This window comes from Pan paniscus, chromosome X, assembly GCF_029289425.2.
Source record: "Pan paniscus chromosome X, NHGRI_mPanPan1-v2.0_pri, whole genome shotgun sequence".
NCBI lineage: Eukaryota > Metazoa > Chordata > Mammalia > Primates > Hominidae > Pan > Pan paniscus.
The window spans coordinates 107010910-107033377 of record NC_073272.2 but is presented as its reverse complement, the minus strand read 5'-3'; the positions used below and the strand labels follow the sequence as shown (position 1 = coordinate 107033377).

The window sequence follows — 22468 nt, the reverse complement described above, 5'->3', positions numbered from 1 at the left end:
TGGATATCACCATCAGAGACAGATGAAGTTTGAGGTTTTTTTCTCTCATTAAGTGCTGTTGTATGTCCTATGGGCACCTAAAACTCAACATTTCCCAAAATGAACTCATCTTTTCCCTAAACCCATTCCATTGTCTGTATTCTCTAACTTGGGGAATGATACCACCTCTACAAGACACTTGTTAAGTTAAAGCCTATCCATTCTACCCTTTAAATCTCTCTTGAAACCCATCCCACCTCCTTCATCATGGCCCTGGTTCTAGCCCTTGTCATTTCTTCTGGATAACTGCCATTGCTCCCTAGCTGGTGTACTTCCTTAGCACTGTGTGGTCTTTTGAATTTGCTCATCTGACCAGGCTATTCTTCTCTTTTAATAATTTCTGCTCTCCTACTCTCCCACAGAATTTCTTTACTTTGGCTGCACATTAGGATCACTTGAGGAATTTAAAAAAATACCAGTGTTTGGACCCCACTCCCATAGATTTTGATTCAACTGGTCTTGGATGGGGCACAGCATTTTCCCAAACCTCCCAGATAATTTTAATGTGCATCTAAGGTTTAAACCACCATCATAAAGCAGAGGTTCTCAAAGTCTTTTGGGCATCAGAATCCCCTGGAAGGCTTGTTAAAACACAGAGTACTGAATTCTGCCTCCAGAGTTTCTGACTCAGTAGGACTGGGCTGGGGCCTAAGAATTTGCATTTCTAACAAGGTCCCAGTTGATGCTGATGCTACCACTCCAGGAAGCATGAAATTGCAAAGAATCTATAATAGCCACACTTTAAGAACCGCTGCCCAGGCTCAATCATAAAGTCTATGCTTGCCTTGGCCTACCAAAAGCCTTTGATCACTGCTTCCTGTCTCTCCAATTTTATTCCCTACTCCTCTTTACCACATCCTGTACTCTAGCCATAAAAAATCACTCATGCTTCTCTCATGATCCCATGCTGTTTCATGCCACCATGGCTTTGTAAATACAAGGCCCTTTGCTTAGAGTATGCCCCCTCCATTCCATCTCTCTACACAACAAACTCTCATTCATTCTTCAAGGCTAAGAGCATGCATATATCACTTTTTCCATGAAGCCTGCACCATCTCTCTTGTGTAGAGTTGGAAAAATGCTTCCTGAGTGCCCTCATCTTCATTGCACCCTGCTGCTGTCATATTTATTCAGGCACATATAAGCTCTAGTGAGCCAGGACAGTTCTTCATTCACTTCTGATTGCTAGTACCTAGCATAGGGCTTAACCCAGAGTAAGTGTCTAGTAAATGTTTCTGGATAAACTGAATTGGGAATCATCTCATACTGGAGCTAGGTATTGGGGGTTGGGACCCGTTGAAACCGAAATGGGCTTGTTAAACTTTAGGATCCTGTGAGGATGCCAGAGTTACTGGGATTGCTTGTTTCTGAAAACTGATGAGATCTGAGTGGACAAATAGACAGGACTTTGAGCCACAGCCAGCTCAGGTCACCAGGCCAGCCAACTTGGCCATGGCCTACGATGGTAGCAGAAGAGGAAGGAAAGGGCCTTCAGGGCTACCTGGAGGTTGGAAAAACTTACATAGCTATTTCATTGTGATGGCAGAACAGCCTGCCTGCTTCTTTGTCCACTGGTCTGTCTGTGTATCCCCAAGCCAGACTCTACCTGGATGTATAGGTACTCAAAAGCAGCAGGATCCCGACGCAGCAGCTCCACAGGGTCTTTGGGAAAGAAGCTTATTCGGAAGAGGCATTTCATTCCGTGATAGTGTGTCCGCTGTACCACCTGAATTCCAGGGATGAAAGGGGAGAAGAAAAGAGATCTGGAATCAATGGCTGGGGTGTTGGGCTGGCAGCTCAGTGGCTCTTTAAGGTGGGGCTTGGGGCAGAGCTAAGCTGTTGTTTCCTACTCTGTCTCCGACCTGGCTGATTCTAATTACCCTCAGAGGAAAGTAGTGAGGAGTCAGGTCTTTTCTACACTTCTGACCCAAAATAAGAGGAATTTTCAAATCACTTATCTAGGACATGACCTTTATCAACCACTGGGTCTAAAGCCCAAGACACTAGGCAGGAAGGGAGGGCTCCTGGCAATGGCTCAGACTCTTTTCTTGCTGTGGGATTCATGCCTTTACCTTACAGAGGGGCTCAGCCTCAAGCAGAGTAAATTGCTGATTAGAGTAAATCAAAGGTTTAAAATATTATTTCAAGGTACAGATGAAACATCTTGGCACTGTATTGATAATTGTTGAACCTGGGAATGGGTAATAGGGTTAATGATACTATATTCCTCCTACTTGTGTGTATGTGTGAAAGTTTTCATAATAAAAAAGTTTAAAATCCCATTTGGAACAACAGACCAACTGAATTCAAAGGGTTGCTTGGGGGTGAGGGAGGTGCTTAGGCCTCCCTCCGGGCAGGACTCCCACAACCTTTCCTTCCCACCAGTGAGTCTCTGTATTGCATTTGGCTGAGAGCTAAACTTGAATCTCTCTTTCCAAAAATCCTTTCATCTTTTTGTGTCTGATTTGGGGTTTTGTTTGGCTTTCATGTAGGCTCTGAAAAGGTATTTCTTCCACTGTTCCTTTCCAACTCTGTCCCACCCTACTTGGTAGTACTGATTGGCTTTGATTGCATCTCTGACACTTCTTGGTGCTTCACTGTAGATGAAATGCTATCCAGGAATCCTGGATTTCCCCAGCCCTTTTCCATATGGTGAGGGCTAGGAAGACTGGATACTTTTTCCTACTCTACCTTGTAAATTGATGTGGGTGACATGCCGCCTATTTTTGGCTCTACTCAGCCAATTCCCAACTCCCACTTGTCCTAGGATAAGTGGGAGTTGGGAATTGGCTGAGTAGGATCCACTCCCTGACCCTTCCATAACAGCCTTCATGCAAAAGGCCAAGTTTTCTCCCAGAAAGCAGAAAAATCTATCATGTGGGGCTTCCAGGAGACAGGAGACTTGCAACTGCTCCTTATCTCAGCATTCTGGGTGCCATGTGGTGAATCACCCCATACTCTTCCCCCTAGAGACCAAGACTAATGATCTTCATGCTCTTCTCAGCTCACAAAGGCCACTGCCAAAAGCCCTCTGGAGGTGGATAATACCAGCTTTGGGTGAGAACTGTGACTTCTGGGAACCGGCTGAGCATATCATTATAAATTTTCCAGACAGGGAGTGCCTTGGGTCTTCTCTACTAGAGGCCACATGCAAAGCTATCTGTAAAAAAGAGTTACTTACATAAGCCAGCGGTTGCTTGTCCTGAAGAAGCAGAAACTTGTGATTCTGTTCTGGCCCGGCATACTCAAGGACAAGAGCAAAGTGCTCAATATACCTCAGGGAAAGGCGGTCCTGTAATGTCAACATCACATCCTGTGGGACAGAAAAGAGCCTTGAGAGGGAGATTAGTTCTGGCCCTAAGCTATTCTAAGCACCAAACATGGGAGGGGGGATTAAACACCAAGAAAAGAAATATAGTCCTGGGGAGAAGGCTGCAACACTGGCCTTTATAGTAGCCCAGGCTCTGTGATCCACAATGAGTAAAGTGACCCATGAGTGCTGCTCAGAGGCCTGGGCCCTGGGGAGAGGTGCAGGGGGTTAGAGGTAGGTGTTTCTGAATTTCACCTGGCAAGGCTTATGGCAAAAGAAGGTCATGTCTCTCCCTCCCTACCTCTCTCCTTCCACTCAAAAAATTATCTTTTAAATGCTTACTAAGTGCCAGGCACTGTGTTGGTTCTCCCTTCACCTTCTCTTATAAGTCAGAATATCCACTTGGGATAGTCTGTCAACTCTTAGGAATGAACAAAAGCAAAAATGACATTTATATGATTAAAAAGCATACTATTTCTGGATTCATAATTTAAATCAAATGACTTGAGTTACTGGCAAAATGTTCATTTTTGACCATAACTGGATTTTATAGATGATCAATTTAGCAACTCGAAAAATGTATCCATGCAGAGGAACTATGTCATGTGTTTTGTGTACAGTCATAAATCTGACTACTTCTGGGTTCCATCTGCTCTGTTGCCCTACTTTTAATATTAGGGTGTCTGAAAACATTTCAGAAGGGGCTGCACAAATGTCAGTTCTGAGACTTCTGCCACTGATTTGCTGTGACTTTGGCTTATACACTGGGCTCCAATGTGTGTGTTCATGGAGTCAGCATCTCTCAGCCCCCAAAGGCTGGAAAGAATCAAGCTTGGGAATATAAAACATCTTTACAACCGCAGTTGCCAAACAAGCCCCTCAATGAACACTGAAAGACGTTCAGTTATTCAAATGTTAAGCTGGAAATTGGTGGGTACTTCAGAGCATCTCTTGTGTTGTCCAAGTAGTCACAGAGGCGCCAGTGTTGCTGGAGCTCTGTCAGGGACAGATGAGGTTTTCTTTGCAGTTTGGCTGCACTGGGATTGTGGACAGCCAATCCGGCGATTGCCAACTGGTGTTACAAGTGTAACAGCCCCTGTGCCAGGCTGTCAATTCACCCAGGTACCTCTCTAGGACATGTGGCTTGGCAGCCTGTCAAAGCTCCAATAAGTCGCCAGCACACCCTTCCTGGAGTCAGATTGAGATCACAAGCGAGGGGAACACTGCTGTCTTGGAAGGCTGGGGCTACCTGGAAGCCACAATGGCGCTGATGATGTGAGGTGGGAGAACTTCAGAGAAGACTCCAAAGGGAAAGAGAGGGCACTAAACACTCCAGTATGGAGACAGAGTCCACAATGGACATACCAACCCATGAATAAACCACCAAGGAGGATTCTGACACAAAGCGATATTCACATCTGGAGAAGGCACATTTGGACACCTCCTGGGTGGTCTAGTTCTGTTTCAATGCCCCCTCCCATGCCCCCTTCAATAGCCAAAAGAACATTCTATGGCACCCTAAGTAGTATGTTTTGGTCCTAGGTCCCCTGGGGGACCCACCTAGGCCTAAGCCTTTCAAAAAAATTCTCCATTCAGGGACTGTCCCACTCCCTGCAGAATACTTAGCATCTCCGACCCTAAAACACAAAATGCCAGTAGCACACCAAATCATTAGGATGACCTAAAACACCCTTAGACACTTCCAAAAGCTCTCTAAGAGTGGGAAGTAGGAATCCTGGTTGAAAATCACTGGCAAGACCCATTCTGAGTACCTGATAACTCCTCTTAGCAAACGTTTGTTGGTCCAAGAGTTTCTTTACTTATAGGATTGCCTTGGTCCCAGTATGGGAACCACAGGGTACCTGTGGACCAACCTAGGTTTTCTGGGTAGACACCGTAGCTGCCCAGCAGTTTGGGCGGCATTAGTTGCATTAAAATACTCATTCTGGGGATGGCATTCTCTTTCTGGAGAGAGTCCAGAAGATGCAGGAATGGATATTTCTGTCCCAGAGCAGAGTTGAATCTGGGGGTGAATCATATCATCACTTCTATTCCTAAGGATTAGAGGAAAGTCACTAGGACTTTCTGACACCTGGCTGAGCTGTGAAGAATCACAGCTCAGTAATTGCTCTTCCTGTGAAAAGAACAGCCAAAGAGGCTGTGGCTGGACATTTCAAATCTTGGTTCAGTGCTTGAGATCAGGTTGTTATTTAAAAAGCAAGCCATAACTAAGCTAATCTCCCAAGAGACTGTGTTTATTTCTGTGCATAAACTTGTTTAGGTGTTATGGTATCAATATAAATCACTTTTGCTTTATAAATGGCTTAATGATCTTCATATTCTTTAGTTCTTAAAAGTCCTGAAGGACCCCATGTAACGCAAACACAGAGCAGTTCACAAGTATAAGTGCACACACACGGTTTAACAATTACTAGCACACAGTTGGGCATGCAAACTTTTACCACCACTCTCATCTGGGACTGTGCATTTTTGCAGCCTTGTGCTAACAAGCATCCAGAGCTTAAAGGCCACCTTACTCCAGTGGCAAGCAGCTATGTGCAGACTCAGAGGAACACAGGACACACAACTGCATGTACTCTGGAGAGGGCAATGCTGACCAGGGGGAGGAGACTGTATGTACCTTAACAGTGGTCCGACCATCAAATGTGAATGACTTGATCTGCCCATTTTCTAAGAAAACCTTCAGGACGTTAGGGATGAGGAGGAGAGCTTCCTTCTTCATCATTTTCTGTGAACAAGCAGGGAAAGGACAAGGAGACGGGCTCATTTAGAAGGAAGTAGGAAGCCAGAGGAAGGGTGTGAAAAAGGAGAGAGAAAAGGTGATGGAGACAGAGAGCCAAAGGTGTAGGAGGGCAGAGACAGAGGAAAGAGCAGATCAATAATACATGGGGACCAGAACCAAACTCCCCAACAAGACACTGAGCCATATCAAAAGCCTGCCTCCATTTGACATCACGGAGCACCCACATTCTACTGTAGTTCAAACCTCCACAGATCAGAGCAAAGGGATCACCACACACCCCCTGAAGGGCTGATGAGAGGCCTCCTTTGGAGTCTACCTCACCCACCTGATCTTATCTCTGACATTTTTTTAAACACCTTCTACAAAGCTTCTAGACTGATCTTATCTCCTGATACCTCCCTTTCCCTGAGGCCCTTCACAAGCCAAGATCATGTCCTGTCAAGGCCTTTGCTCTGCCTTTTCCCCTCCCTAGGCCCTTTCTGACCTGGCCCCTGCCTAGTCTCCAGAGTCTTGCTATTCCTAGTACCCACGCCTCTTTCACACCTCCATACCTCTGATGATTCTTCATTATTCAGGGATGTCCCCCTCCCTGCACAACACTTAGCATCTCCGACCCTGAGACATGAAGTGCCAGTAGCACACCAAAGCATTGGGATGACCTGAAACACCCTCAGACATTTTCTTTTTTTTTTCCTTTTTCTTTTTTGGAGACAGAGTCTCGCTCTGTCGCCCAGGTGGGAGTGCAGTGGTGTGATCTCGGCTCGCTGCAACCTCTGCCTCCTGAGTTCAAGTGATCCTCCTGCCTCAGCCTCTCTAGTAGTAGCTGGGATTACAGGCGAGAGTCACCATGCCTGGCCCTCAGACATTTTCAAAAGCTCTCTAGCAGTGGGAGGTACTGACTCTGATTGAGACATTCTTAATAAAAATTCATTAAATAAAGACTGTTCTCTTTCTCTGAGGACTCTAAAAGAAAGAAAGAAAAAAAGCTGTTCCCTCTGCCTTTCTCTTTTCCTCTTTGGCAAACTCCTATTTATCCTTCAAAACCCAGCTCAAATATGTATTCTGTAAAGCCTTGGTCTAACATCATCAGATACTTGGACCTGGTCTTTCCATGCATTCCTATAGCAATTTATGCACGCTTCTCACAATGCTCTTACAGTATTTTGTTTTGTTTTGATTTCTTTTTGAGACAGGGTCTCGCTCTATTGCCTAGGCTGGAGTGCAGTGGTGCAATCACAGCTCACTGCAGCCTCAAACTCCTGGGCTCAAGTGATCCTTCTACCTCAGCCTCCCAAATAGCTACGACTACAGGCATGTGCCACTACACCTAGCTAAATTTTTTACTTTTTGTAGAGACAGGGTCTCACTATGCTGCTGAAACTCACCTTTATCATATTTTTGAAGGATATTTGTCTTTCACAATCAAATGGTGAAATGAGAGCACAAAGACCATGTCCTATTTATCTTTGTAGTCCCAACACTAAACAAAGCTCCTGGCACACATTTGGTGTGCAATAAATGGCTGCTGAATGAATGGGCAGTAGGTGCTTGATGTGCACTTACTGAATGATCACTCTCATCCCAACCATTTCCCTGGGCCAACAACATCATCAGTTCTATAGGAATGGAAAAGCTGCAGAGATAACCAGATTCCTTAATTCACTGGGCATTCATTGAACCTCTACTGTATGCCCAACACTATGCTAAGTCTCTATGAGAGCTACAGGAGATTTAAATCCAGTCTTAAATTCTTGTTGTAGTGACTTGGCACACATACACATTATAAAACCAAAGCAAACCAACAGGTATAAGATGGCTAAAGTTTCCTAGATAAGGCAAATTGGATTTTGATTTTGAAGGAGACAGTGGGTGTGGATGATTTGAGAAGCCAGATGAGAACAGTCTAGACCTAGAGACTGTCATGGATCATGGACAAAGCATGGAAAGAGGAACAAGCAAATCCTCCTGGGTTGGGGTATGGTTGATGGTGGTGAGGAGCCAAGAGACAAGCTTGGCTGTGGTCAAGCCAAGGTGGGAAGTGGTGGGATATAAAATTGGAAGAGTGTGACTCCCTGGTCCCCTCCCTGATCTTGAGATGCCTTGCTCCTGCCAGGCCCAGCGGCCCCGGATCCCAGTGGTGGCAGGTTTTATTTAGCACACTGGGTTGGACTCAGATAATTACTTAATTGAATTTGCTTAAAAATAGAGTTGGCAAGGATCACCCACAGGATTTATTTTTGCTCTGGCTGCTTAATAAAGCCTTGGAACACGAAAGGAAAGGGTTGATAGGAGAGCCTGGAGTCACTTGGGCCTGGACTCCCCCAGGTCCCGACCTGTGATGAGGCTGCTATGGTCCATACTGGCGGCAGCATGGAGGAGGGTGATGTTGTAACACCAGGTAATTTCACGAGTGCAGTGAGAGTTGGAAGATTGATGTCTGTCTCTCACCCAGACAAGAGCCTCACACTATGCCTGGTGGCCTGTCCGAGAGAATGAGGTCACTCTAGGTGGGTCCTAGCTACTCTGTGGCATTTGCATTCAGAATAGACTGGAGTGGGGGGCATCGTTACGCCTGTAGACTAGCTGCGCCTGTAACCTAGCTGTGACGTATGGAGAGGGGAATCATGGTGGAAGAAGGGGAAAGTGGAGAAGGGGAAGTAGAAGGGAGAGGAAGAGAAGAGAGGGGAGGGGAGTGGGGAGGAAGGGAAGGAGTTCTTCACTGGGTGGCCTGCCCTTGACTGATTACTCTGCAATGTTGAGATGGCATAGGATAAGCCTGTTCATACTTACCAAATCCAAGTCATACGTCCTCTGGGTTTTCAAGCATTCAGGACACACATATCCTCCTGGTGACTTGGACCTCGGGGTCTGTTTCACCCTGATTTGCAGGGACTCCATATTACTCCTTTTCCCCTCTCCTCATCAATGATCACTTCTCTTAAAACTTTTCTTCTAGGATTGACACAGATCCCAACCATCAATTATTCAGACAGCTTGCCCAGTGGGGTCCTGTAGTCCCCTGGGTTTGCCAGCCTTCCTCATGCAGAGATGGAGGAGGGCATAGACTGAGTTTGGGAATGAGAGTCAGGGAAATGGAGATGGAAGACACCTGTGTCCTCTATCCCTTCTTCTCACTAACTCTGCCTCAAATAATATAGAAGTGCCTGGCACCCTGCTGATTTCCCTGCTCTGGGCCTGCTATCTTCTCCCAACAACTGTGGCTGTTCCTCAGTACGTAAATGCCAAGGGCCTCCAGACAGCTCTGCCCATCACAGCTATCAAAAGCACACAAGTGCCTGTTAGCTCTAGCTATCCCCTCTGTCCCCACCGGGTTATCACTAACTTCTGCAGATTCCTGAAGGACTCGGCCAGAATGCATGACTGCTTAACACACTTCTTTTCTGTTCTTCACCTGCCTCTTCTCATTTGCACATCTGGAGCCGACAGTTCACTGCATGTAAACCTCCCAAAGCAGTGAGAAACACTGTGGCTGGCCAAGACTCCCCAAATTGGCAGCTGCATGGCATGGGCTGTCAAATATTACCTGTCTTTCGAAACAATACCACCCCGTAGTAGATTTTGTATTGTCTCAATCTGAATCTCTTGTCCCCCTCAACATTGCTGAGAGGTATCTGGTAGCAGGGAACAGGTATTTATTTTGCCTCCCCTCTGGTGCTAAGAACATAGCAGGTGCCTAATAAAAACTTGGTGACTTAATGAGAGTCTGTATCATTTCCTTTAGGCAACTTTACTCATCACTGCATGGCCTTTTCCGGTCAAGATGTGGAGTTGCAAGATCACTTAAATGTGAAGAGAGCTCAATTTCACCAGCCACTCATTCCCTGAGTCTTCAGGAAGCCATTATTTCCTTCCTGTTTCTATCAAGTAGCAAAAGATGTTTATGGAGCACTTGCTTTGAGTGTAAGCTACTGTGTTAGGGATGGAAATTTCTCTAAGCATCAGAAGGATCTTGAGTGAATCAATATATATTCCTTCTCCCCACAATGCCTGGGGCCTCTCTGGATGTCACGTATCCCTCTTCACTCACTACTTTTCCCCCTCCAGCACCTGGACGCTCCCACTCTAACCCATTCGGAAAGCTGTCCACTATAAGAAGCCCCAGAGCGAGAGCTTGACAGCCAGGCAGATTATGGCCAGGGGCTGAGGAGAGGGAGCCAAAGCTACACTTACTGCATCTGTTTCTCCAACTGCCACCTGCTCAGAAAATCGAACCTTCACAGGATTGGACCTCAACTTGGCCTTCTTCGCAGCACTGATGAAAGCAGATTTGGGGGACTGGAAAAAGAACAGAGAGATGGTGAGTTCTCCATATCTAGGGAAAGCCTAACCTTTGTCACGTCAGAGTTAAGATGTCCCAGTACAGGTACACTTTGCATTACTGATCAAGGAGTCAACAAACAAATATTAATTACCTACTAGTTGCAAGGCAATGTGCTAAATGCTTCCCTATGTAATTGGTGTGTTCTGAAACAGCTGGGCATGAATTGAATTTGGGTAGATTGAACCCCATTATTAATACTCTAGGCCTAGGGGAGTTTGCAAAAGTTCTTTAGTAATAACATACATTGAGTTTTTATATATTTGGTTTTCTTAAAGTGAGATAGACCTAAAGGGTGTCTTTTTATTATTATTATTATATCTGAATATAAGCATCCCAAATAATTTACAGAAATGATCTTGTTCACCTCACAGACATGTCCTGCCCCTAGGAAGGAGTTGCATAATAAATACTATTTTAGATGTGGGAGAAAGGAGACCTAGCACTCCAAAAGGATTTATCCACAGTTACTACACTATTGGGGAATAGAGATGTGAGAGATTTAGCCCAAGTCTTCTGGCTTTCTAGTTTTGGGCTCTGCACCACTTTGTTTATCCAATTCTGTAAGAAATGCCCAAAAAATCAGCCAGGCTTGTATTTATTTATTTATTTTTAGACGGAGTTTCACTCTTGTCGCCTAGGCTGGAGTGCAATGGTGCAATCTCGGCTCACTGCAACCTCCGCTTCCTGGGTTCAAGCGATTCTCCAGCCTTGCCTCCTGAGTAGCTGGGATTACAGTCATGTGCCACCACACCCAGCTAATTTTGTATTTTTAGTAGAGATGGGGGTCTCACCATGTTGGCCAGGCTGGTCTTGAACTCCTGACCTTAGGTGATCCACCTGCCTCAGCCTCCCAAAGTACTGGGCTTACAGGCCACCATGCCTGGCTGGCTTTTTAGTTCTTGAAAACTCTCCCACAATTTTATCAGAAGCATGATTAGCAAACACTGGAAACTAAGCCTTTCCTGGGTGCCCCTTGGATTCTAGCTCCCTGCTGAGCTCTGTAAGGCCCAGCAATTAGGAATACAGGAGTCGTGCTGAGGGGCATCCTCATTGTCTTTGGGGGGGGCGTTTATTCATTCTTTTGACAAATTTAGCAAGGGCCTACTACATGCCACACACTGTTCTAGGTGATGAGGGATAGAGCAGTGAGTAAGACAGACAAAACTCCCTGGCCTCATGGAGCATCCATTCCAGCAGGAATAGACAGACGATAAATATCTTTTAGGTAGCAAAGAAGGACTTTGAGGAAAAATAAGGCAGGGTAAAGGACTACACAAGAGAATGAGTGAGTTAGAGTGGGAGTAGTGAGGGTATTATTTTAGCAATTTTGAAATACATAGTACATTATTATTAACTATAGTCATCATGCTGTGCAATAGATCTCAAAAACTTATTCCTCCTGTCTAACTGAGCCTTTGTATCCTTTGAACAGCATCTCCCCACTCCCTCCCAACCTTAGCCTCTAGTGATCACCATTCTATGCTCCACTTCTATGATTTTGACTTTTTTAGATTCCGCATATAAGTGAGATCATGTGGTATTTGTCTTTCTGTGTCTGGCTTATAATAATAATTATTATTATTTCACTTAGGATAATGTCTTCCAAGTTCATCCATGTTGTAGCAAATGACAGGATTTACTTCTTCTTAAAGACTGAATACTATTCCACTGTGTATTTATACCACATTTTCTTCATCCATTCATCTGTTGATGGCAGACACTTAGGTTGTTTCCCTATCTTGGCTATGGTGAATAGTGCTGCCACGAACAAGGGAATGCAGATGGCTCTTTGGCATACTAATTTCAATTCCCTTGGATATATATCCACAAGTAGGATTGTGCGGGTTATATTTTTAATTTTTTTTTTTTTTTTTTTTTCTGAGAAGGAGTCTTGCTCTGTCGCCCAGGCTAGAGTGCAGTGGTGCGATCTCGGCTCACTGCAACCTCTGCCTCCCCGGTTCAAGTGATTCCCCTGCCTCAGCCTCCCGAGTAGCTGGGATTACAGGCAGGCATCACCATGCCCAGCTAATTTTTGTATTTTTGGTAGAGACGGGGTTTCACCATGTTGGCCAGGCTGGTCTCGAACTACTGACCTCAAGTGATCCACCCACTTCGGCCTCCCAAAGTGCTGGGATACAGGTATGAGCCACGGCGCCCGGCCACTGGGGGAGGTTATTTTAGACAGGATGGTCAGGGAAGACCTCTCTGAGGATGAGACATTAAGCAGAAACTTAAGGAAGTAAGGGAGAGACAGCCACCAGGTTATCTGGAGAAAGGCTTCTGGGCAGAAACTACAGTAAAGGCCCTGAAGTGAATTGAGGTGTATGAAGAACAGCAAGGAAGGCCAAGGTGGCTGGAGTGGCGTGATGGAGGGGGAGCAAGAGGGGAGATGCTCAGAGAGGCAGCTGGGGGCTGGGTCATGTAGGACCTTGTAAACCACGGTGAGAACTTTGGATTTCACTCCACTAGAGGGATTTGATTGAACAGAGTCTGATGTGCATTTTAAAAGGAAGCCTCTGGTTGCTGTGTGGAAAACAGAGTGTAGAAGGGCAATGGCAAGAGCATGGAGACCAGTTGGGGGTCTCTAAGTACAATATTTGTAACTGCAATAATATGGTTAAAACATAATGGAGGCTTGGGCTAGGGTGGTACTGATGGAGTTGAAAAGTGAGTGAATTCTGGATATATTTTGAATACTGAATTAGGATGATATGTTGACTGATTGGATATGAGAGTGAGAAAAAGAGAGACTTCAACTGAAAGAATGGACTTGCCATTTACTGAGATGAAGAGGACTAGGGAGTGAATCAGGTTTGGGGCTACTTCAAACCACCATCCCTATGGGCCTTGCCATGGAGCCCGAGTCCTACAATCAGGAATTTCTTTGTGTTAAGGCCCTGAAGGTCCCTGCCAGCTGGGAATACGTTAAGCTATTATCTACCATTTACACTGCAGTTGAGATTCATTTACCCAATCAGCCACAGGAGGGCAGGGCCCTAAGATACACATCAGAAACAAACGTCCTCATTGTGTCTTGGGCCCTGGTCCCAGCTGGCTCTGTCAGAGCCAGCAATCTCATTCCCACAGAGGGGAGATTGCAAAAAACCACTTGTTTCACCTGAGTCCAGCAGGAACTCAGGCAGTGAGTGTCAGTCCTGGCTGCATAGTAGAAATGCTGGGAGGAGCTTTTGAAAATCCTGAAGCCCAGGGCCCACCACAGACCAATTACATCAGAATTCCTGGGGGTGAGGTCTGAGCATCAGTATTTTTTTCAAGCTTCTGATGATTTCCAAATGCAGCCAAGATTAAGAACCATTGAGCTAAAGGAACCTTAGACTTCTCATCCTGAGCCAAAGGGGCAATTTGTTGGCAGCAGACAATATAGCACAATGAAATCCAGAGCTGGAGATCACTGCAGAAAGTGATTACAGTATTGATTATACATGGAGTTGATAAATGCCTTTGTGTGTTGCACAGCCTGGTGCTCCAATCCTGAGCAGGGGCTGCAGGCTGAGGCAGAAGCAAGAGAAAGGGGCAAGATAGAAAGATCTGTAGCTATGCTCAGGCAGCTGTGTTTGATTCCATCTCCACAGTCATCCAAAGTTCCACCAAGGTGCCACAAACATGAGGCAAGTGGAATCTTTCTACCTGACAGTCACCTCTCTTCTCTGCCATCATCTGCCCTCAGATGCCTGCATGGCACAGTGTGTAGAACGAGGCATCTCTAGAGACCTGAATGGGCCATGCAGCTCAACCTTCATTTTTCACATGTGAAACAGAAGCCTGGGAAGAGGATATACTTTACCCAAAGTATTGAAATAATTGAGTAGCAGAGCCGAAACCAGAACCCAGGTTTCCTGAGCCTTTGCTTAGTGGTTGTTCCCCCACAGCAGGCTAAAGCTGGGAGTCCTTTCCTGATCTTTCATCCACTGGTTCTGGTTCTACCTTGGTGTTATGTAATGGACTCAAACAAATGAAGAACCCCAACTGGTATCCTTTTATGTATTCACCACAGTGAAGAGGGTGGCAACCTTGCTATCCCTACCAAAGATGCAAGATTAGATCCTGTCCTAGAGAGTTTCTGTTTGTACCACTGAAAACCAAAGATTCAGTTAATTATAGGCACAAACCACAAAGGAGGAAATGAAATTGCCAATATTTTCAGGGATTATAATCATTTCCAGGTGTCTGTTTCAGAGTTATTTTCAGCTTGTTTATACTTCAGTCCTCATTGACCCTTGTCCTGTTGGTCTCTAAGATTCCATCCTATTCTCAGTCTTCAGCCTTGATGCTGGTGACTCATTCATTGCCAGCTGGTCTGTGCTAGATGTCATGGAGTCACATCTAGCCTCATGCTCAGACACAGGTGAGGCCTGCTTTGCAGTGTGATATGAGGAGCCTTTCAGAGGCCTCCGTGTCCCAAAGCATCTTCAAAGCTCAGCTCTGGGGCTTGAAGTTCGTAATATTAGGGGCACTCCTTTGAATTACAATGTTGAGAATTGGGAAGGCCTGGGTCAAAATGTGAATGCGGTAGCAGGAAGGCATAATACACTTCAGGGGCCAGCAAATTACAGGCCTACATAGGCCAAATCTTGCTCACCACCTGTTTTTGTAAATAAAGCTTTACTGGAACACAGCCGTGATATTCATTTATGTATTGCCTATGGCTGCTTTTGTGCTACCACATACGGCCTGCAAAGCCTAAAATACTTATTATATGGCCCTTCAGAGAAACAGTTTGCCAACCTCTGCACTAATTCATAACCATGCACTAACCAGCTGTTTTTAAAACGTGCCTGATGAGAAGAATCACTGAGGAGTGCTTGTTAAAGCACAGATGCCTAGGCTCACACCAGATTTTAAAAGTTAGAATCTCTGGAAGAGTGGGGCCCAGAAATTGACATTGTTGAAGAGATCCCAATCCATTAAGCATAGATTAATTGAGCACCTTAAGGCTGGAATGTTTGAGCTCTTCACTGACCCTATTTTTTTCTCCAAGCAGCTGGGAATCTCACTTTGCAACAGGCACCCTTTCTGGCTAAAATGAATTTTGGCTTGAAACACGGGACTAGAATTGCTAAGTACCTCTGGGGCCACTGCAAGCTGCTTGAAGCAAATATGAAGCCAGCAGCTTGGTGGAATAAGGAATAGAAGAGAGTCTGCCTTTCCCTCAGTGCAGAATTCAGCAGCTGGTTATTTTTTGACCATTTTTTAAATTTGTTGTCTGTATTAGTACAGATGTCAGGGTTGTGATCACTCAAATCTTGACCAAAGTCAGATATAGGGCCAAATATTTTAGAACAAGATAGGGCCCCGCTTTGGTAACTGAAAAAATATGAAACTCAGGTTCTTGAAGCTTTGACTGATTCGCCCTTCTGGCTACACTGCCTTTGACACCTGAGCCTACTTATAACCAATTCCTATAGCAACCACTGTGGGAGCCTAGGACAATGGAGGACCATCCTGGTTTCACCAGATCACTACTAGGGGAACCAGGGGGCCTTCCTTCCCACACTCAAGACTGCCTGGACATGAACATATCCTCTGCCTGACTTCCAAAGCCCGCCACAAACTACACCTGACTCTCTAACCACCTCTCTCCAAGATCACCTTTTGCTGCACTTGGTAGTTCTATCCACAGCTCCCTGCACACACTGGGCTTGTTATCACTCCTGGACCCACCTCACGCTGTTTCCTCCCTGTCCCCATCCTTCAGGGTCTAGAGTGTCCCTTTGACTAGCTAAATGCCATCACTTTACAGCTTAGTTCAAACTCTACCCTTATCCTCAATCCTTCCCCAACTCCTCAATTCCCCTTCTTGGATTTCCTATAGTACTCCTGTTAATCCACACTGCCATCGCTCACATCCCCAACCAGGCTGTATAAGCAGAGATGCCATTTTATGTTAATATGTCTCCCCCTAGTACCAAGCACATAGTAGACATGGCATAAAATATATTAGTTGATTGCTAAAATTAGTAATGAATTAATTCATTAATTCAGCATATATGGTTGGAGTATCTACCATCTGACAAACACTATACGTCAGGAAGCTCTGTAGAAAACCAGTTTCTCTGAGGTGGTTCCCATTATTTTGGCTTTCTTTTTCTGGGCAGGTGGCTCCAAGCAGAAGGGATTCCAGTTCTTTAAGTACAGGCTGTTTTCAGAACCAGAAAACTGGGTTTCATTTGAAACAGATTGTCTGTACTTGCTTTATCAGGGTCATTCTTGGTCATAATCCGGTACTTTATCCGTTTAAAAATATTTACTGAGTGCCTACTGTGTGCCAAGGTCTAAAGATTTCAAGATTAATAAATATCCAGTCAGTCATGAGGACTAGTTGGTAATTCAAAGATTAAGGAACACCCTTAAATACACAGAAGCTTATTAAGTGGCTATCTATGCAGTATGGTTTGAGGGGCCCTGGGAAAGAACTCCTGTGACCCCTCTCCCCAATTGTCTGCCATGCTATGAGTCACTCTTACAAGGAAAATGTCATCTGAGAGAGACTCCATATCAGAATCATTTGGTGAGCCTTTTCAAAAGACCAATACCAGGGCCTCATCTCCAGAGCTTCTAATTCAATGAGTCAGGGCAAGAGCCCAACTATCAATATTTTCATGTTTTCTTTTTTTTTTTTTTCTGTCTCTGCTGCTCGAATGAATCAGAAGTGACTATTAATAGTTTTCAGAGCTTCTCAGATGGTTATAATGGATAAACAGGGTCAAGAACCATTACCAGGCCAGGTGTGGTGGCTCACGCCTGTAATCCCAGTACTTTGGGAGGCCAAGGCGGGCAGATTACTTGAGGTCAGGGGTTCGAGACCAGCCTGGCCAACATGGCGAAACATCGTCTCTACTAAAAATGCAAAAATTAGCCGGTGTAGTGGCACATGCCTGTAATTCCAGCTCCTCGGGGGGCTGAGGCAGGAGGATCACTTGAACCCAGGAGGTAGAGGTTGCAGTGAGCTGAGATGGCACCACTGCACTCCAGCCTGGATGATAGAGTGAGACTCTCTATATATAAAATAAAATTACCAGCCACAGTATGTAGGAGTAGGTATTAGGCCATTATCAGCCACATAATGTAGGAGCTATTAATAGAAGGAGACTTGCAGATTGTCTGGTCCAGTGGTTTTTTTTTTTTTTTTTTTTTTTTTACAAATATAGATTCCTAGGCCACATCCTGGACCTATTAGGAGGTTGTCTTCTGGAAGTAGTGGTAATCAAACTTTAACATGACAAGAGTTCTGTAATAGGTAGCAGTCTCCTTGCACCCATGAGATGCCAAGTGCCTGCTGTGAACACAGTAGTATTTTCTGTGATGTAGGGGGTATAACATTAAACACATATTGGGGGTCTTCAAGAAGCTTTCAGTATAGCTAAAGAGAGAAGATCTGTCAATGGAGACTTGTTAAGGTGGTTACGTTCTATGACATTTCCATAAACACTGAATTAGTGAATACTGAACTGTTGCTCCAATATTTCACATAAATTATGGTGTTAAAATTTAAAAACAACTCATCCTAGTAGCTTCTATGTTCTTTATTTTACAAAGAGAAAATGAAGTTCAAAAGTGTTAAGTGACTTGCCTGAGGCCACTCCACTCACAGGTGCCAGAGTCAAGATTCAAACCCCGTCCAACTGGCCCCAGAACTGCAGTTTGTTTCTTGCACTACACTGCACTGCCCCCTATCGTCTTCATCCTCTGATTACCTCTGTATGAGAACTGACACAAGAAGGCAGAGCATCACCTTGTCCGACCTCGGCTGGGAACGTGTGCATGGGGTAAATCAAAATTTTCACACTCTGCGCATGTCTGCAAATGACCAGGAAAGTGCCATGAGTATTGATTTTGGGGGTTATAAATAAATTTTTGGGAGTAGGCAAATTTGCAAATAGGGAATCTGCAAATAATGAGGATCGACTGCACATGTAGGTAAGGCTGACATTCAATTGGGATGCACTGGGATGGCCATACCAATTGTAAAATACAGAGAGATTCTTTCACACTGATTGGTAAATAGGCACTGCCCTATGCTTCCTGTATGCCACCTGACCTCTCCCCCTGGACCTCCTTACAAACGTAGATCAACTACAGGGTTAACATCTGGCACAACTAGGAGGCCTTCAAGATTCTGCTCCGGTGCTATTACTGGCTTATATTTTGACTGGATTGGCTCCTACTGTACAGGTCATTAAATGTTTTGACAATTAGCCCCATGTGTGTGTACTCGTCCACTTCTATGCTCCAAGGATTTAGAGAGCACAAGACTGAGAACTAGAATGTAAACTCTGTGAGGGCAGGGACCATGTTTGTCTTGTGCACTGCTATATTCCCAGCCTAGAAGAGTGTCCAGAATAGTAGGTATTTAATAAATGCTTGATGAGTGAATGAACAAATTAGGGAAATGCTCATTGAGATTAGTCAGGCAAAGCTGTTTGGAGAACATGAGTATCGAACAAGGTCTTAAAAGAAACAGACATGTATTAGAAGAGATGTGGAATAGCACAAGGACAAAAGTCCACGGGGCAGTAAGACCTAAGAAGGAAATGTACCTAAGAAGGAGAAGGAAATCAGCCTGGCCGCAGCAAAGGGGCCATGGGTTGGGACCTGCAGAGTAAGCAGAACAGGGGGTAAGAAAATGTTGGAGGCACTGGGATGGGAAAGTCGAGATAGAGATTGGGGTGAGTGTTACGCCCTTTATTCTGCACCTAAGTTTGGACACTTGAGTTTTGTTTAGGTTGCTTTGTTGGCTAGAAACTGGGTTTCCTTCATTCCGTCAACCAATATTTATTAGCACCTACTCTGTGCCAGGTGCTGGGGATACAGCAGTAACAAAACACAGTCTCTACCCTCATGGAGCTGACATTCTAATGAGGGACAGAGACAATAAACATGTAAATATAATATCTCATGGGAATGTAAAATGGCACAGCCACTTTGAAAAACAGTCTGGCAGTTTTTTAATAGGCTAAATATACACTTACTATTTGATCCAGCAATCGTACTCTTGGGCATTTATCTCAGAGAAATGAAAACTTATGCCCACAAAAATCCTGTACACAAATATTATAGCAGCTTTATTTGTAGTAGTTCAAAACTGGAAACAACCCAATGCCCTTCAACGGGTACATGATTAAACAAACTGGTACATCCACACCATGGAATACCATGGGTACTACTCAGCAATAAAACGGAACAAAATATTGATACATGCAACAAGTTGGATGAATCTCGAGGACATTTTGCTAAGTGAAGAAAGTCAATCCCCAAAGGTTACATATTATATAATTATATTTATATATTATTTTTGCTTGTTTTTTAGAGAAGTGGCCTCGCTCCATTGCCCAGGCTGGAGTACAGTGGTGCTATCATAGCTCAAAGCAGTCTCCAACACCTGGGCTCAAGCAATCCTCCTGCCTCAGCCTCTCAAGTAGCTGGGACTACAGGTGTGCACTACCACACCTAGCTAAATTAAAAAGAAAATTTTTAGAGACGAGGTCTCATTCTATGTTGTTCAGGCTGATCTCAAATTCCTGACCTCAAGTGATCCTCCCATCTCAGCCTCCTAAGTAGCTGGAATTCCAGACAGGAGCCACAGTGCCTTGCTTCCATTTATATAATATTTTTGAAATAAAATTAGGGAAATGTAAAGTGGTTGACAGGGATTGGGTGTAGGCGGTGAAGTGAGTGTGGTTATAAAAGGACAACACGAGGAATCCTTTGGGTGACAGACTTGTCCAGTGATTTTTTTAAGTTTTAAATTTTTGTGAGTACACAGTAGGTATATATATGTCTAGGGCACATAAGATACTTTGACACAGGCATGCAATGAATAATAACAATATTATGGTAAATGGGGCATCTTTACTGTGTTGGTGGAGACATAAACCCACATGTGATAAATTCATATTGAATCATATACATATGTTGTATCATTGTTGATTTCCTGGTTTTGCTATTGCACATAGTTTTTGTTCTGTTTTGCCTTTTTTTTTTTTTTTTTTTGAGATGGAGTCTCGCTCTGTCACCCAGGCGGGAGTGCAGTGGTGCAATCTCAGCTCACTGCAACCTCTGCCTCCCAGGTTCAAATGATTCTCGTGCCTTAGCCTCCTTTGTAGCTGGGACTACAGGTGTGTTCCACCATCCCAGCCTAATTTCTTTTGTATTTTGTGTAGGGACAGGATTTCACCATGTTGGCCAGGCTGGTCTCGAACTCCTGGCCTCAAGTGATCAACCTGCCTCGGCCTCCCAAAGTGCTGGGATTACAGGTGTGAGCCACTGCACCCAGCCTATTGCACATAGTTATGTAAGATATAACCACTGGGAGAAACAGGGTAACAGTACATGGTATATCTCTGTACTATCGTTGCAACTTCTTGTGATCTACAATTATTTCAAAAGAAAAGTTAAAAAATATAATATTTCAGCTCTGATGAAAAAGTAAGCCATATCAGAAGATAGTGAAGGTAGATGCTATTTTAGAAAGGGTACTCAAGGAAGGCTTCTGCAAGGTGAGATTTGAGAAGAACTGACTAACAAAGTAAACCCACATTGGGTCTCTGATCGCAGTAGTAAATTCTAACCACACATCAAGCATGTTTTAGTGGGAGAACTGGTGGTCATTTTCAAGACAGGAGATTGGGAGGTTGGGACTGACTGCCTACTGCCCACTAGGCAACTGCACACATGCAGCAAAGTGGTGGGGAGGGGACTATTGGTAACAACAATGGAGTGGTGGGGCTTGCCTGCCCAGAGACAAGAGAACTGGAACTGAGAAAGGCCTATCTGCCTGGGACCATTGTGTGTACATATGTGAGAGAGCACATGAGTGCGTGTATATGTGAGTAGTGTGTGTATATGTATGGGTATGAGTGGGTGAGTGTATGTGTGTGAGTGTACGTGTGAGGATATGTGTGAGTATTATGCATGAGGTTGTGAATGAATGTGTGAGTGTATTGTGTGTGTGTGTCAGTGTGTTTGTATATGTGTGTGAGTGTATGAGTGTGCGAGTGAAGTTCACACTGATGCAGAAGAGGTCTGGGAGCTGGGGGCCATGGGGAGAGGCAGTTAGTTTGAACCAAGATTGATTTGAATCTTGCTCTTGCCTGGTGAGCCCATGCTGTGCACCTGTGTTCCATCCCTCGCTGTGTCATCTCTCTATGGAAAATCTTGCCCCATCCCTCAAGGTCCAGCTCAGGTGCAGCCTCCTCCTTGAAGCCTTCCCTGATTTCATGTCCCTCACCCCCAACAGATGTGATCTCTCCTGTGGCTATATATTGAGGGTACGGCATCCATGCTGGGGTGCAGAGGACTGTTGTTGGGGACATTAATAAGGGGACAGGTAGGCTGGAGGTAGAGTGAGGGCTCTGAATTTTGCACATGGAAGTTGTGCACCTGGGTTTGTGCATTTAAGTTAAGATTGCTATAAGGGTACAACTAATAATGGACACTGAACTTTCTAAATCCAACTCTTGAGGAGAGGGGGCTAGAAATTTTTACTTTTAATAAGTAGTCCTGGCAACGATTATGATCAGGCATGTTTAGGTAACACTGTTATACTTTAAATCTCTCAATGTACAGATGATGAAACAGGTCCAGAATGGGGAACTGACTCATTCAAGGTCACACAGCCAGTTAAGTGACTGTACCAGGACAAAGATGAATCTGTTTGTCCAAGGGTACCCCCCAGCAAATTTATATTAAATTCTCTCACATATGGTGCTGTGTCTCATACATTGTAGGTAACTTATATGAATGAATAAGATTGGCACCTATCATCGCCCAGGACTTTATGAGAGTTCACATTGGACAGATACATTTTAATGGAGTACAGCCAAAAAGAAGTGGAAACTGTATTTGGAATTGAGGCAGTGGGCAGCTTAAGTGGGTAAAGAAGAAGGCACAGGACAGAACACAGCACAGCACAGCCCTTCAAAATCCTCAGCTTTGGACATGAGCAGAGACATGCTGTTCAGAAGGTATTCTTTAAGTTCACTCCTAAATCCTT

General features: G+C 44.6%; 1 protein-coding gene across 3 annotated transcripts in view; it reads right to left on the bottom strand.

Annotated features, from left to right (window-relative positions):
• The window catches only part of FRMPD3 (FERM and PDZ domain containing 3), a 154519-nt gene that overhangs the window by 48471 nt on the left and 83580 nt on the right, over positions 1-22468 (bottom strand). For all 3 annotated transcript variants that reach the window (XM_034949547.2, XM_055106246.1, XM_034949546.3), the window contains 4 exons: positions 10305-10409; positions 5991-6098; positions 3221-3352; positions 1646-1765 (listed from right to left, as the gene is read on the bottom strand). In XM_034949547.2, the coding sequence (XP_034805438.2) occupies positions 1646-1765; positions 3221-3352; positions 5991-6095 (357 nt within the window). In that variant the 5' untranslated portion in view covers positions 6096-6098; positions 10305-10409. The remainder of the gene's footprint in view (positions 1-1645; positions 1766-3220; positions 3353-5990; positions 6099-10304; positions 10410-22468) is intronic.